At 41.4% G+C, this 15,720-nt stretch overlaps 3 protein-coding genes across 3 annotated transcripts; all 3 read right to left on the bottom strand.

The window, feature by feature from the left end:
- Positions 1-1,913: 1,913 nt before the first annotated feature.
- Positions 1,914-4,876, bottom strand: s100s (S100 calcium binding protein S). Its single transcript, XM_038725478.1, has 4 exons — positions 4,742-4,876; positions 3,350-3,396; positions 2,844-2,997; positions 1,914-2,609 (listed from the first exon to the last, which is right to left on the bottom strand). Exons 2-4 carry the CDS (start codon positions 3,361-3,363, stop codon positions 2,418-2,420), a joined length of 360 nt encoding a protein of 119 aa, XP_038581406.1. The 5' UTR covers positions 3,364-3,396; positions 4,742-4,876; the 3' UTR covers positions 1,914-2,417.
- A 150-nt stretch (positions 4,877-5,026) lies between these two features.
- On the bottom strand, positions 5,027-12,461 carry s100u (S100 calcium binding protein U). The gene is made up of 3 exons (XM_038725477.1): positions 12,305-12,461; positions 9,524-9,654; positions 5,027-9,190 (listed from the first exon to the last, which is right to left on the bottom strand). The coding sequence occupies exons 2-3, from the start codon at positions 9,641-9,643 to the stop codon at positions 8,672-8,674; spliced, it is 639 nt and encodes a 212-aa protein (XP_038581405.1). The 5' UTR covers positions 9,644-9,654; positions 12,305-12,461; the 3' UTR covers positions 5,027-8,671.
- Positions 12,462-13,634: 1,173 nt separating this feature from the next.
- On the bottom strand, positions 13,635-15,720 carry s100a11 (S100 calcium binding protein A11). Its single transcript, XM_038725479.1, has 3 exons — positions 15,562-15,720; positions 15,311-15,457; positions 13,635-13,964 (listed from the first exon to the last, which is right to left on the bottom strand). Exons 2-3 carry the CDS (start codon positions 15,437-15,439, stop codon positions 13,830-13,832), a joined length of 264 nt encoding a protein of 87 aa, XP_038581407.1. The 5' UTR covers positions 15,440-15,457; positions 15,562-15,720; the 3' UTR covers positions 13,635-13,829.

Below are 15,720 nucleotides of genomic sequence, written 5' to 3'. Positions count from 1 at the left end.
TCTACCGAAGAGAGAGTGAGCCACACCTGGAAAGGAATTACTCATCACACAATATAGACCTGGAGCCACCTATGCTACTGTATACTTGAATGAACAATTTCATTTCGTTCTCATATGCATGCCAGCCTACTCTCATGCAATCCCCCCCCCTCAGGCGTGCATTCGAGCTTGACGTGATCATTGCCTGACTGTGTCTGATGGACGTGGTGGCTTGACATCTGGGTGTCGCTTGACCTGCTCTGTTGGTAACCGAAGTGTTCCTGTCGTCCTTATTAGATGCTTCAGGCTCGGTTCCAGTGACATGACCTGGCTTTGTGCTGCTCATCTCCTTTCCTCACACAGGCAGCACCTGCCTTGTGTGATCCATCAGCAGAGATTGCCTTTTAGTTTGTGTCGACCTGGTAAGGTCAGGCGTGTTTTTAGTTAGTGTTTACATGATGTACTCTGGCTACTGTTTGTCCCAGAGTGGTTGAAAAGGCCATGTGACTGAGAATTAAATAACTGATCCAGAGCATAACTCATGGAGGATGTCTGTCTCGCCCTGGTTCACAACGGAAACACCTCAGATACAGACCCATAGTTCATTGAACAAACATTAGCCAAAACAAACATTAGGGCTTTTACTTGTAATGGACTACTTTTTTACATTGTTGTATTGATACTTTTACTTAAGTAAACTCACATTTTATGAATTACAAATGTTGCCATTTAATCTTCCTTCCTTCTCCTTATGTGTGAGGTGTTTTTATTATTTTGTCTACCCTCTTTTGTCCTACATAAAAACTGTTGACTTACTGGTCCTTTATAATAAGGAAACAGGTATCTGAGGCTCGTACAGGTTGTTTGTTTTACCTCAAGCTACAACAGGGTTAACAGTCACAGACACTGTTTTGTTTTGAACTGTTTACCTATCTGCAGGCTGAGCATGTCCAGCTCATGTATTCAAACCACCCAATCAGAGGACGCCTTTAGAGGACACAGTGGCCTGAGGGGGAACCCCGCCCATAGATGCTGGCTGACCTGTATTCAGCATTTTGCTTGAAGGTAAGAAGAGGAGGCAGTCAAGCTCAAGCACAATTACACCCAGAAGTAGAAAGAAATCCCTCTGGTTGGAAGGAGAGGCTCTTCAGCTGCTCAGCATTTCTTCCTCAGTCATATTTTAAAACTGACGAGCAGCTGTAAAAGCCAATGAGTTGTAGGAAGACGTGTTGATTTACTGATCTGTGTGTGTGTGTGTGTGGGTTAGACACTGAGGGACACTAAGTGTGCTAAGAGTCATGGCAACTTGAACATTCCTCTGTGATTATACCACTGCTTTCCAAGTTACATACTTGACTAATGTACTCCATAAATTGGATTCAGTCCCGTCACCTTTGCTGCCCTTCCTTCATTTACAAACACACACACACACACACACACACACACACACACACACACACACACACACACACACACACACACACACTCTTTGTCTTCCATCACACCGTCTTGTTCTTTCTTTCTTTCTTTCTTTCTTTCTTTCTTTCTTTCCCTCTCCTCTCTCTGTCATTCTGTTTTGAAGAAGTTTTCCATGCAGATTCAAGTCAAACATCTGGGTCAGCTTATATCTAGTGGAACAAGACTTGCAGGATATTGTTGGCAGGATGTGTGAGCTGGAGCAGTTTACTCTGTGGGAATCCCCAATACACACACACACACACACACACACACACACACACACACACGCTCACACACACACACACACACACACACGCTCACACACCAACACACACTCACAGTTTGCTGACATTGTTTCTGTCTGCACCATTCAACTTGATTTCCAGGTGCAGCAATTCCTGCACGTCATGTTGATGAATACTTGTGCAACATGAGGGATTTTTAAGTATGGAAAACCAAACACACCACAATTAATAGTTGGTTAAATGCCATGTTTAATATTTTGAAGAATGCATTGATTATTACCAAAAAGGATTACAAAATAGGCGCAAGAAAGGGGATAAATCATATTCTATTTTTCAACACTGAGTACATACAATAATAGGATAATCTGTAACTTAGTATGTGTTAATTGGTAATTAATCATGTGCAAGAAATGCTCAAACATGCTGGTGTGCGTTCTGCAAAATTCTAACTTCCTTCCCTTCTGGGATCTTGTCTGTTAAAACTGCTATATTTGAGTTGGAAGAAGTTGAAATATACCCTGTTGTATATGTGAAGTCGCTCACTGCACCGCTCCCCTCATGTGTAGTTGTAATGTTTACAAATTGCACAAGACAAAAATCCGTTGCAACTCTCTCCTCCATCTCTCCTGATTTACAGCTCTTTCCCCTCCTCCTTGTTTCCCCCCTTCCCCTCTTCTCCTCTTTTCCCTCTTTCCACCTCGCCCTCCCACCCTTCCTTCTTACAGTGAATCAATCTTATTTCGCAGCTGAACTGCCTTTGCTTTCGTCATTTGGTTTTTCGTCTGTCTTGAACTCCAGGAAGAAGTCGTTGCAGGCGACAGTGAGGGCGCCCATCAGGATGATGAACTCGGTGAAGTCCACCTCTCCGTCATTGTTGGCGTCCAAGTCGTTCATCACCTTCTCAACTGCTTCATTATCTTTGGAGGTCTGTCAGTGAGGAGCAGAGAGCGAGAGAGTTTGTAATGTGTTCTCTGTGATGTGTGTGTGTGTGTGTGTGTGTGTGTGTGTGTGTGGGCATACATCATTGCACAAACTTGTCTGAACTTGTGAGTGTAAGTATGTCAGCACATACCTTTACTTTTGTGTTGCATATTTGCTAAGTGTCCCAGTGTGTTAGTGTAAAAACTACATATTTGCCTCCTCACACACTAATTCTCTTACCCCTAAGTAAGTCCCCAGCTCCTCTAGTAGCAGCTCCTTCAGTTCACCCCTGCTCAGCGTGTACTTGTCGCCCTCCTTCCCAGAGTACTTGTGGAAGGTCTTTATAAGCATCTGCATGGCACTCTCCAGGTTGGAACTGGGCTCCTTGGACATGCTGAAAAGGTATCAGGTCAAAAGGTCAGACTCTGCCACAAAATGCCCGCTCCAGCCCCCAGCTGCATGTGCGGTCACATAGCAATCAAGGGTGAAGCCACCTCCAAGACAAAGTGATAGTTGGACAGGCAGATGGAAGGATGGAAACATGGAGGAAACCAAAGCAGAGAGGTTTTCCTACTTCTAACAGGTCAAATAATGCTCTGCGTGTAGGGCAGAGGCTATTACTGACTCTAATTTAAGCAGTGTGGTCCCTATGTGTGTGTGACCTTACTGGGTTTTGTGTTTCAGATGTTTGGATGGAAAGATGGAAGATAGCTTTGGAAAAGCTTTTTTTGAGCAATCTTACACACATTGTTTCCGGCATCTTGGAGCTTCTTGTGCTGGATTCGTGGAGAGACTGTGCACACAAGGACACAGATAAGTCACTGTCAATGATGCAGAGTAAGTGTGTGAAGAGCTTTCTACGTCAATGTGAAAATAAAACCCACTTCATGTCACCTCATGTGCTACTTATAAAAAAGATAGTTTGAGGAACATTTGAGCTGTTTTGGTAATCAACATCTTGGGTTATCGCTTGTGTAAGCTGAATTGGTCACGCGGGCAACAATTAACCCTGTGGCATCAGTGAACAGTGGTTTCAATGTAAAACATGTTATCTGTCTGTTGATCGTGGAATAACTTTGTCATTCAAAATGGAAACCAGAAGTGAAACACAAAACTCACATTCAGAAGCTAAGGGGCCGAGTAACCTGGCAACCTATACACTCACTTGAGCATACAGATGAGGGCACTCATTCACTTCCACACTTGCTCAAACTTGGTCAACTTTCAAGCTCAAGTTTAAAGTTTAGGGATCTACCCATATAAGAATAAAAGTTTACTGCATTGTTTTGAGGCTAATCCAAAACCAAGCAAAATACAGAGGGACACAATCAATATGTCAATCTCCTTGTGCATGATTTAGTAACTATCAGCTATTGCAAAAGGAGACAGGGGATGCTGATGTCAGTCACTGGTTATTGCCTCTCATCATGCATTGTAACGGAGAAGTCAGAGTTGTAGGCAGTGGAGACAAAAGAGGAGGCGAGTGGACACCAAAGCTGGCTAACTGGAAAATCTATAGGGGTCATCTGTCTCACAGACTGATACAATACAATAGGAAACCATGGAGTCAGAAATGCGGTCAGTAACACAATATTGAGTATTGTTATAATGAATATGCACTGTGCAAACTTAATGATGGAACAATTTCCACATTGAGGGATGTATACAGTTAAAAATTTGGTTAAAAAAGGATAAATCTATTTTTTAGTCCTGGAAATATTGATTTACTAATGGCTTGGTACGTACATGCAATGCTTATAGTTGCTTTTCAAACATTTTAAATACTTCATTCTACATTAATCCCAGCATATTGTCATTATTTAACACTGCTTTGCTTTGCTACAAATCCCTATTGGCTTCATTTGTTTGATGACTGAAATTCCTGTCATGTTCTACGTCATCAACAGAAAGCAAACAGTACCTCAACAAGAGATGTTGAAATGCCTCCCTCCTTTGTTTTCAAGTCTTCTGCTGAGCACCCACTACCCAGTGCTCTAAAGGTTCTTGATTCTACAGGTTTTTTCTGTTGTTGCACAGCTGATAAAATCCTTTAATTTTCTTTGCTTTTACAAGGAAATCTTCGTCAGATATGGCGGAGAAAGTACAATGAAGCAACCCCTCCAAGCTGTCTGTCTTACCTGAGTGCTGATGGAGGGCCTCCTTTGTCTTTGAAGAGGTGCAGGGTACTGAGCCAAGGCAGAGATGGATGGGGAGAGAGTTTGCCAGTGGCTTAAATATCACCTGCCCGTCTCCCTCCTCCCCCCGCCCCAAACTCATTCACCCACTTACATACTCTGTGCTTCTGTGTCGTCCCCCCCCGCAGGTGCTTTGTTTCCCTTCCTTTCCCCATCACACACATACACATGCATGACAACTGGATTCTTGGAAGTAACCGAGCACAGAGCAGGCCACAAGTAAAAATATGTTATCGTCACAGTTTTATTCAATACTAGCCATTACATGTTACATAGAATAAGCAAAAATGATACAGCGTTATATGAAGTTGAAATACTAGCATAGTGGACTTTACTGGACATGACAGTGGACTGAACTGTTAAACACACCCTCTAATACTTGGCAGGAAATGAACACATCAGCGCACCATGATGAAAGCCTGCACAATATCCTGGGAATGGTCCCATAATCACAAACATTTTGACCCAATGAGCCTTTCAAGCACATCCATATACTTGCATGTACACTTAGTACGGTATGTCTGCTCTGAAGATTCTTAACACAGGCTTGTACCTTCATCTACTGTGTCACAGAATGAATGAGATGTATTATGTGGCAATGCAAACACTCCCTGCTGCAAATCTGCTGTGTTTCGTTCCAGCATGTTTTTAATCTAGATGGAGTTAACATTGGGTGGGGTTTACATTATCGGACAGTGCCTGTACAGACAGTTCAACCTTTCTGAAAGAAAACATGATGCTTATGGTTCACTGTGTCCCCCTGCTATTCCAAATAGGTTAAAAGAAAGCAATAGCTGAAATGAAATCATTTCCAGATGATATTTAACCCAGGACTGTTCACTCTAAATATTTTGGTGGTGCAGGTCAAGTAATTTTAAACAAACTTTATCCAGTTTCTTCTTGCCATATGTTTTTCTTATAATAATAGGTTGAGGGCAAACAAAGAACACAAAGATGCACAAATGGTTTATGGGGAATAGAAAATAAAGTATGCAGCTTACCAGTATATGTATACACAAGATGCAAGTGCCTGCGGCCTATGCACATGTTGAACAGAAGGCTGGCTGTAGATGGTGCAAGAGAGTGATATGTTTCCATTATTCACAGGAAGTACCATGATTAGAAAATGTTTTGATATAAAAATGATTCAGGTTTTATTAAAAGACTTAATAATATAGTGTATATAGCCCAAAGTGTCCATTAAGTTTGTTAGCTAGAGAGCATGCAGGAAACACAACGTACAATGAGTACTGAGTGATTGTAAATGAGAGAGTATTTGCAATGGGAGTGTCGCAGTGAGGCAGGGTGACCACATGACTCAGGTTTATTTGTCTTGGCTATTTTGCTGCTGAGCAGTTTGAAGTGCCAGGTGCTATTACAGTGCATAAGGTGCACATTTGGTAATGTGCCCAAAATGTGTGTACCTTAGCACTATGCTGCTGGCCAGGTAGACTTATAACATAGCAGGCCTGCAACACAAGCCTTTTTGTCACGGCTGCATTATTTTTGATGAGACAATTTACAAATCATTAAATTGTTATTGACAAATTGCATATAATTTGAAAAAAAAAGTACGTTTTCAAGTGATCTCCATAGTGGTCCAAACAAGGAAGATTTAGGTTAAAAAGTTCAATATAAAGAGGCCATGTTGAACTTAAATATTTGGCCACAATAATTGCAATACAATTATAATACTCGCAAATATGTTTCTGATATCATGCAATTTCATATGTATTAATCTCTTGTAAAAGATCGCACCACATAGATTCATATTGATGGGTCAGTATTCTTATTTTACCAAAAAAAGCAGAAATGGGATGGGTCACTAGAGCCCAGGATTACTTTCATGTAATTGTTTGTATCCCAGAGTGTGTTACCCATCAAATACCTAATCCAGTAGTTCCCCAATGTCTGGGACTCAAGGATCCAGTTGCAAGTCAAACTGGGTCTCTGTGTGAGGGTGTGACACAAACACATGCAAGCCTAATCAAGTGGCTCTAAAACCAACAGAAAACAACATGCTACAATTTAAGAGAGTCTCCAAAACAAAGGCCAAGTTTCTGTCAATCCAGGGCTACGAGTGGTCACTCTAGATAATGTACCGTCCAGCACCTTTATGGATCAATAAGTAGAACCTGACTGTTTAAATACCATATGATTTGGAAGACACGCACCAAATAAAAATGCACTAATTGTATCATAAAGTACTTGAGATAGAAAGTGACTGTGTTTTTTTCTTCTCTACCAGTTCTAATCCAGGTGGATTATATTAAAAGAACACCTTCTCTGACCTGCTACTCTAGTCACTAACCCACTTCTTTGGGACTGTTTTGGGTTCCCTTTTGACTGCAAAGGGACAGAGAGCCCATAAGGTAGACTAGAAAGATAGAGAGAAGAGGGCGTGATGGGGCATGAGTACACGATGAGTTGAATTAATGCAAAGCTTCAGCAAAACAGCTTGTTTATTGTCATGCCAAACCACTCCATAGCATTTTGAGTTGAAAGACAAGAATGTAAAAATTCTATGTAGTGTTATAGACATATTTTCATGCAACCGTATTAGGATTAGTTTTACATTTTGGTAAATTATTAGCTTTCTGGACAAGAGTTAGATGAGAAGATTGATACCATTCTAATGTCTGTAGGCCTACGTTAAAACTGAATGCAGCCAGCAGCAGGTTAGCTTAGCCTAGCATAAAGACTGTAAACAGAGGCTCTCTCCAAAGGCAACAAAATCCACCTACTAGAACCTCTAATTAACACGCTGTATCTTATTTGTTTAATGCACACAAAAAACAGTCTAAACAAGATTAAACTGCCCAGTTGTAACATGTTAATTAATGAGCTAACTGGCAGCTGGCTATAGCTTCATATGCAATGGACACATACAACAGTGGTTTTGATTGTCACATCTAATTCCTGGCAAGAAAGCTAATGATCATATTTCTCAAATGCTCAAACTACTTCTTTAAACCCGTGGTTCTCAAACTGGGGGGCGGGAACCCCCTGGGGGGCCTATAGCCACTTCAGGGGGATTGTGGATGTTGAGCAGACCTAAAATTGCATGAATATGATTCATGTACTGACATGAACAAACAAAAGGGCTCGGATTCTAGCAAGGCTATTTTGCTAACCTGAATCCTGTTTATTTCAATCGACTGTATTGTTAATGATTAATAAAAATTTAATCCACTTTTGCTGGGATGTGGGGACATGAACTCTTTTTGGCTTCTGAAGGGGGGCGTGGCAGAAAAAGTTTGAGAACCACTGCTTTAAACCATTAGTGCTCACTGCTGATGATTTACCAAAGACCAATGTAGCTACAGTAAGTAGTGTAGAAGAATTGAAGAAGAGACCCAGATAAAGACAAAAGTGGGGAGAAGATGTGATTTAAACTAAACATCTTGGCTGTAGTGGTGTGTTAAGATACAGTGACACTTTGGTCACGCGTGTCAGTGTGCTGCTGCAGGTAAATCATATTTTGAAGTTTTCACAGGGATACAGCATGCATATGATAGTGGACATCTGCATGCTATCAAAGTATATGATCATAGTGAGGTAAATGTGCTATATAGTGGGAGGCACATGCTGTACATATGAACATAGTGGTAACTAGTAGTACAAAGCAATAATTCTACTGTCATGTACATGTATTATTTATCATATATAAGGAATGGGGTTTCTTCAGAGTTGGGCTTGTAGTGTTTGAACCTTTACCGATATATTTTGTATTTCAAAGTTGTGAGTGTTTGAAAAAAAAGCTTAGGTGGCTTACCAACTTATTTTGGCATTGAATGCTGTGTTTTGGTGTTTTTTAGTGTTAAATGTAAGCGTGTATTGTGATTCTTTTGTTGTAAAAGAATGGACTGTCCCCTATGAGGTCGCCTCCTCTGTCTTCTTCTCCCCCTCTTCCTCCACAGCTGCTGCCAGCGTCTCTTCAACTTCCTTCGCCTTTTCTGTTTCCTTTGGCTTCTCCACTTCCACGGCTTTTGCTGCTGGCTCTACTGCTGCTACCACTGCTGCTGCTGGGCTGTTCTCCTTCTTTGCTGCCTCAGGCTCCTTCTGCCCCTCTGCCTTTGCTTCTACCTTTACTTCTACCTTTGCATCTGCATTTGCTTCTACCTTTACTTCACCAGTTGCTTCTGCCTTTGCCTCTGGCTTTGCCGCTGCGTTTCCCTCTGGCTTCTCCTCCACTTTGTCCGGGGCACTTTGTGCCACTTGTCCGGACGCAGCATTTTGGGCAGGTTCCTCTTTGGCGAGGACACGCTGCTCGCTGAGCGAGACTGCTAGGTAGCCGACCAGCTTTAGGTACTCCTCAAAACCAACCTTGCCATCCTGGTTGGAATCCAGTCCCTGGCTCATATTCTTGATCGCCTCCTTGCTGTCTGTGTCCTGGGTAATAGGCACACACAACCATGAAACAATCAAGCATGATGATGAGTAACTCTACCTGGACTAGTGAAATCACCATACATGATTAGTAAATTACCCTCTATCAGTGTCTCTATTTGCATTATAATGCTGATGAATGTCATTCTATCATATTGGATCACTTTTCCCCATTAACCTGCTGTATATTGCATATTACACCACCCTTTGGTTACAGTGCTCATGTTCACAATCTGGACAGTGATAATGCAAGACCACTGTGTTTTTGTCTGTGAGGTAGTCACATAATGCAAAGGTTGGTTACATTTCAGAGAGGTTCAATGAACATTTCCTAACCGAAAGGATGTTGGAGAGCTGGTTCTTGACAAGGCCCTGGAACTCTTTCTGTCCTAGATTTTCCTTTCCCTTGGATGACTTCAGGTAGACCTTCACCATGGTCTGAATGGCAGCCTCCATGACTCCTCTCTCTAGGAAAAGGAAGAAGTCAAGACAGTGGTATTAGATAGATATATAGATGCCATTGCAGAAGTGATTAAACTTATTGCTGTTGCTGCAGGTGCTGGTGGTAAAGTGGTAGGGCACATCCAGTGGAAAATGAAACAGAGGATCTCCTCATGCCCCTGGGAGGCTTTTCGTTTCAGGTGTTGAGTCTAGAGCCGCAATAAGGGAGGGTGACGTGAGATAAGTGGCGATGGTGAGATGGAGTCTGATTGAGAGACAAGCTGTGATGCACAATGGAACTTCTGATTTTTGATAGGTAATCTGATCTACTGAAGCTACCAAGGGGACTGGGCTTCAGATTACCTAAGGGATTACCTCGTCCCTGTCTGCTCCTCTCTCTCTCTCTCTCCCTCTCTCTCTTTCTCTCTTTCTTTCTTATTCTCTCTCTTACCAGCCGTGCTTGCCTCTCTCTTCCTTTGCATGTCAGTGTCTAATCCAGGTTTTTCCTTAGTTGTCCTTTTATTCTTTTCCTCAAGCCACTGCTGTCACACTGTTGTACACAAATACACATAACACATCTGACCATGAGGCTCAAGCATTTTAAAGCTTTTGTTACACACCAGCCGCAAATTCCTACAGGTTTGAAATATTTTAAAAGTCTACCTTGCCATTTCATGAACTGGATAGAGACACCATCAAAGACTTACATCTTGACAGATGTATAGATAAACTACAGACATTGCCCAAAGTGTAAAACACGGCAGTTGGTGACACATCTTTGCAAGAATTCCATTCATAGTTCTCTGTGGAGATCACTTAGACAGGAATTTACTGGCCAACTCCAAACTAGTTTGCCCCAAAGCAGTGAGAGGATCATATTCAAGGAGAACCCACTCGCCTGTCCGCTTCAGTATTCAAATGTTGCAGAACAAACAACAACTTATGCTGGTGAGAAAATACTCTGCCCTGTTGCTCATGTCAGGTGAGTGGTAATTTATGAACGGAGAACAAATATCTCCATTACTGAAGTGTATGTCACACTCCAACACCCTCCAGCTAAACAATTTCTCTACAGCGTTCACCACAAGCATATATGGCCAATTAGGGAATGTGTCTCATTATACCATGAGAGGCAGAGAGCTCTGACACCGTAAGCATAGGGTCATTAAACCTTAAAATTTCACTCGACACCTTTCAGGTTGACCTACTGATCTCTAACTAACTGTCATTTGCTGTGACGCACTCTGCCACCACATGAGCACAATACAACCACACCTTTGCATGTAGTAGAGTAAGCACATTTCATCTGATTGTCAATGCAGCTGCCATAATGTTATGAGCACGGATTCAAATACAGATTAATCTTAATTACATGTATTATTGATTTTTAAGTTTCATCCCTGGAGCATGAATTTTGCCAGCTTTTGTTATATTATAGACCGGAACTTTAGGGGACTTCTTCCTGTAAGGTGACACACCCTCCTCAGCCTGAGTACACACAGTGCATCCTGTCCAAAAACACTCAGCAAAGAAATTTCTTCTGTTCTGTCCATTCTCACATTCATTATTTACCTAGTGACCTTTCTCAAGGTGGTATTTCCTGCTTGGACAGAGTCCAAACACGTGCCCTACTTTCGACAAATGAATTGAAGACTTGCATCACCGTCAAACGTCAGAGCTTTATCTCGTCCCACTCAGGAGACAAACTAATCATCGTTATTACTTAAAAGGCCAAAAAAACAGTGCAAATAATTAAATACACAGGCCCACAACTAGAGGTTTCCCCTTTCCCCCAAAAGCCCAAAGGAGATTGAGTATTGCGTTTCCAAATGGGCGAATGTGATACGGTATGTGCGCAGAGTAATGACAATACTACCGCTCGTGTGGCATTAAATATTAACAGAGGAACAAGTTAGGTTGTGGCTGTAAATTGCGATGAGTAGACATACAGCGGCTGTCTTTCATCCAATCCCTCAGTTAGGTTTGAAAATAGAGAACTGAAATTTGAGCCGCGTGCGCAATACTATGAACAAGCATCGGGTTTAACCGGATTCATCATCAACACCAACAATTTTAAATATCGAAAACAGTATTGAGAGAATCTGTCATAAACGGCTCCACAAAAATCCAAATCCAAATCCAAAAATCCACTCAGGGAGCCACTCTGGTGGGCCTCTTTAGAACAACCATATTGTGCGCAAAATGTTGATTATGCGCAAAATTGCGCTTTAACGTGCGACCAGGATGCCCACTCCATATAGGCTACTACATTTAAGCTCAGTATACTGTCATCCAAAGTCACTTTAATGTTTTAAATATTTGATGCATTGTTTGCATTTGATCTGCAACTTGACAACTGATCTACTAAAATATAAAATAACCTGCCGAGATAAAGAGAAGAGATAGATTATGGTAATTAAACACAGCCAATAAAACCGAATAATGGAACTTCAAATAAAAGCAAAATAGCCACCAACTATTGTCATGTACTCTTTTCTAAATGTGCAACGTGAGCCTTAAAACTTCTGAGGGCTGGTCATTGAAACCGTCCTGCAGTCAAGTTTCATGGGACGGCTCTTGCAAGAGTATATCGAAACGTGGCATAAACGATGAACAAATACAATGCTTATACGCAGGAGAAACCTAAAAGAATCCAAAAAGACGCAATCGACTCACCGTATACCGTCTGCGGGACAAGAGAAGTGTATAAATGTGCGCTAAATTGACTTTATGCCCTCTTCTCCGCCTTTCTACGCTGCTTTGAGCCTAGAGAACTTGCCAAACTAGTAGGACAGCAGAATCTCTTCCGTGATTGGTTTTTTTTCTTTCCTTAAAACTTTCCCCCCTGACAAGTCAAAGGGCGTGTACCTGGGAGAGTGAGAGGGAGAACTGGGAATGTGGAAGAGCGCAGCTCTAAGTCTCAGGAAAAGGGAGTGGAAGTGTATCAAAACACTGATACTTCGTTTTTATTGGAATTATCTTTGGCTCATGGACCAGCTGTTTCGCGTCATATGTGATTTGCACAGTTTCACGCCAACTGACCAGGCTTGTGGCTTGGGGCGGCTTCGTCTGCGGGGACGTGGGGACAGGGCGGGTGCTATTACCTCATCTGCACAAGGCTCAATCGCTTTCAAAAGTATTTCACTAATTGAAACGTACACATATCAAAAAACAACACTTTGAAATTTAAAAGATAGCCTATTTTCCACAGTCTTAGATTCCTTTTTATAGAGGATGTGTCCGTTTTTCCTTGTGCTTAGCGCCAATACAAGTTCCAAACATGAACAAAAGCATACTTTTCAAAAGTAAAGTTAAAACTTATATTGGAAGCCCAATGTTTCTCCAACTGACAAGTGAATCTTGGCGCCCTGCTCTTTTTTTTGTCTCACGTTGTTGCTGCTGGCTTTGTTGCTCGTCACCACCTCTCCCACATTGGCACCTTCAGCATGCGTAATTTGGACACAAAGCTCGTATTTTCTTATCTGTTGAAAGGATCCGCGTTGCCAACCTTGGATAGCGGCACCAAGTCTCTTTTGCAAAATTAAAGCAGTCCTATAGGCTATAAAACAGCCGGGGAGCAAGCCAGCACACATAACTCTGTCTAGACATCAGAATTAACACAGAGTGACCGCTACACCAGGATTTACCAGCCAAACAAGCACAGTGCAATTAAACTACAAACCTCCAAAAACAATACATCCTCCCGAACATAATGGATGAATGCATTTGGTCCACATATCCCCATTACAATGCCCTCTGAGACCTCATTGACGGACAGTGAAGACCAGGCAGTGATTTTGCGTCAGGCTTGGACAGGCAGCTTTATACAGATGTCTCATGGAGCTCTATGGAAGAAGATATGGTGTGGATGGTGAAGATGCTGTGTGGCAGCAGCAACACATATAAGATTACAGACCCCCCCAAATCAAGACTGTTATACACTCCCTCTCAGGTGTGGGTGGTTGGACATCATATAATGCGGTGAATGAATGACAGGAGACAAGAGCATTGGTGAAGAGTTTACTTCAAAGTTCCCTGCATTCAACAAATGTTTAACTAAAGAGTTACACATGCGGCAGTGGTGGATTGATAAAATTGTGCATTTGAGTTTACAGATGGAAAGCTTAAATTGAGTCGATTGTTGTTGTTGTTGCACAATCTTCTCCAAAGCCACGGTTGACAGACGACGGCGAGCTCTAGCCTACTGAGTGAAGCCTCCCTGTTTGCTCGCCAGTTTTCCAATCAGCTGCCAGAACTCGGAGAAAGTCAGCTCCCCGTCGTTGTTTTCATCCAGCGAGCCCATGAGCTGGTCGATGGCCCCAGGATCGCTGGCGTTCTGTGGGTTGATCACATATAAGTGGACCTGCTCGTTCGTTACAAGATCACCCTGAGCTGCAGCTACTCTGCAAGACTGTCCTGCCACCTAATGGTTGAGTGTAGCAACAAATAGAACTGAGGCGTAAATTCATTTTATAGCCACTAAGTTTCCTCATGATGAAATCCTTCAAAAGCACATATTCAATTTGTGTTTGAATTGTATTTCATCTGTGTTTGATTATATGTTATAGGCTATACATATAGGCTATTGATGGACAACAGTAGGGAAACTCAAACCATATCACTTACAATGGCCATTATAAAACATGATTTAAATAATGCATCTTGTTAAATGTGCAATTAGTATATTTTGCATTTATGCAGCGTCTGACATATTTGTTATATGTGATCTTTTCCATTCCACTTTCATAGAGATGCAATCCAACATTGCACTTACAAATTTGAATTAAGTGGTGATACATTTGATAATCTGTTAATAATTTAAACGATTTGGTTATAGCTGATCAAATATGGTATTAGCTTTTGTTCCTTCATTGTGAATTTAATAATTTCCCAGACAAACTGAATAATTTCAAGACAATACCGCATGCTGGACATCATACAATGCTAATTTAAGATTGGGCATTACATTTGATACATTTTCATATACATTAATCCAGAAATGGGAAAACACAATTAGTTGATAAACAGGAAAATTAGCTTTAGCTGTAGTCCAAGTATACTGTTTTGTTCATTGCAGCAGGAGACCACATAATTTGACTTGTCTTACACTAACAGAAAACCACAACATAAAAAGCATATCATTGCATAATATTGTACTTTTTAAAATGAGCCCCAGGTCAACCAACTACAACAGTAAAATCCTGCTTTAACATCTATGCATGAGCAATAATAATCTAATGATAATAATAATAATATAATAATAATAATAATAATAATAATAATAATAGTATAACAGTCACACTTTTCTGCACTGAGTACTTTAACTTTAAGTACATTTCCTGATAATACTTACATACTTTTACTTAAGTAACATTTTAAATGCAGCACTTCTATTTGAATCAGAGTATTTTTTCAGCGTGGTATTAGTCCTTTTATTTAAGTAAAAAATGTGAATACTTCTTCCACCACTGGCCTACACATGATGATGTTTGTGAGACTGTGCTAAACTATCTATGAAGCTATGTAAAAGCAATATATCTACAGTAATTTGTCCCAATAACAGTGAGATCTCAAGATGCTTTAGATACTGTGGTGGTTTAATGTCTATCTGTATGTTGTCAGGATGAGAAGTAGGTAGCAAATCTGCAAGCAAAGTGGCTAAGAACAACTTCCGAGACATACCTTGACATAGTTGGGAAGCTGAGTGGCCACCAGCTTGTGAAATTCATCTTTGCTCAGGGTGCTGGAGGATCCCTCACTTCCAGCATGCATCTTAAACTGCGTGACAAGGGTGCAGATGGCAGCTTCCATGATGATTAGTGCTGTGACCTGGATGGCAAATGAACAGAGAAACAAAAGCCTCAACAAAGCTGCAAACATCTTTCACACAAGAAACTAGTCAAAGGCAGAACTGCACTGAAAAACAGACTCACCTTTTGTGTTGAGATGCTGTGTGGTGTCCCTTCACTCTGACTACCACCTCTCCAAATATATATGCTTCATCTCCGTTCACTGATGCAGACATCAGCGGAAAACGCTTAACCTGCGCTCTTCTCTCCCTTCCAGCAGGCTGACCTTATCTCTGCTTGATT

This window comes from Micropterus salmoides, unplaced genomic scaffold (assembly GCF_014851395.1).
Source record: "Micropterus salmoides isolate LMB-PRFRI ecotype aquatic unplaced genomic scaffold, ASM1485139v1 Ms_hic_scaffold_17, whole genome shotgun sequence".
Classification (NCBI taxonomy): Eukaryota; Metazoa; Chordata; class Actinopteri; order Centrarchiformes; family Centrarchidae; genus Micropterus; species Micropterus salmoides.
Note: the sequence above shows the minus strand (reverse complement) of the source record. Positions and strands in the feature narration are given on the sequence as shown.

Coding starts and splice junctions, on each gene's coding strand:
- s100a11 (XM_038725479.1), bottom strand. CDS start 15,439: ATGGAAGCTGCCATCTGCACCCTTGTCACGCAGTTTAAGATGCATGCT. Junction 13,965..15,310: donor AGCTTCCCAACTATGTCAAG/GTATGTCTCGGA, acceptor ATCAACCCACAG/AACGCCAGCGATCCTGGGGC.
- s100s (XM_038725478.1), bottom strand. Junction 2,610..2,843: donor AGCTGGGGACTTACTTAGGG/GTAAGAGAATTA, acceptor CCTCACTGACAG/ACCTCCAAAGATAATGAAGC.
- s100u (XM_038725477.1), bottom strand. CDS start 9,643: ATGGAGGCTGCCATTCAGACCATGGTGAAGGTCTACCTGAAGTCATCC. Junction 9,191..9,523: donor AGCTCTCCAACATCCTTTCG/GTTAGGAAATGT, acceptor CCTATTACCCAG/GACACAGACAGCAAGGAGGC.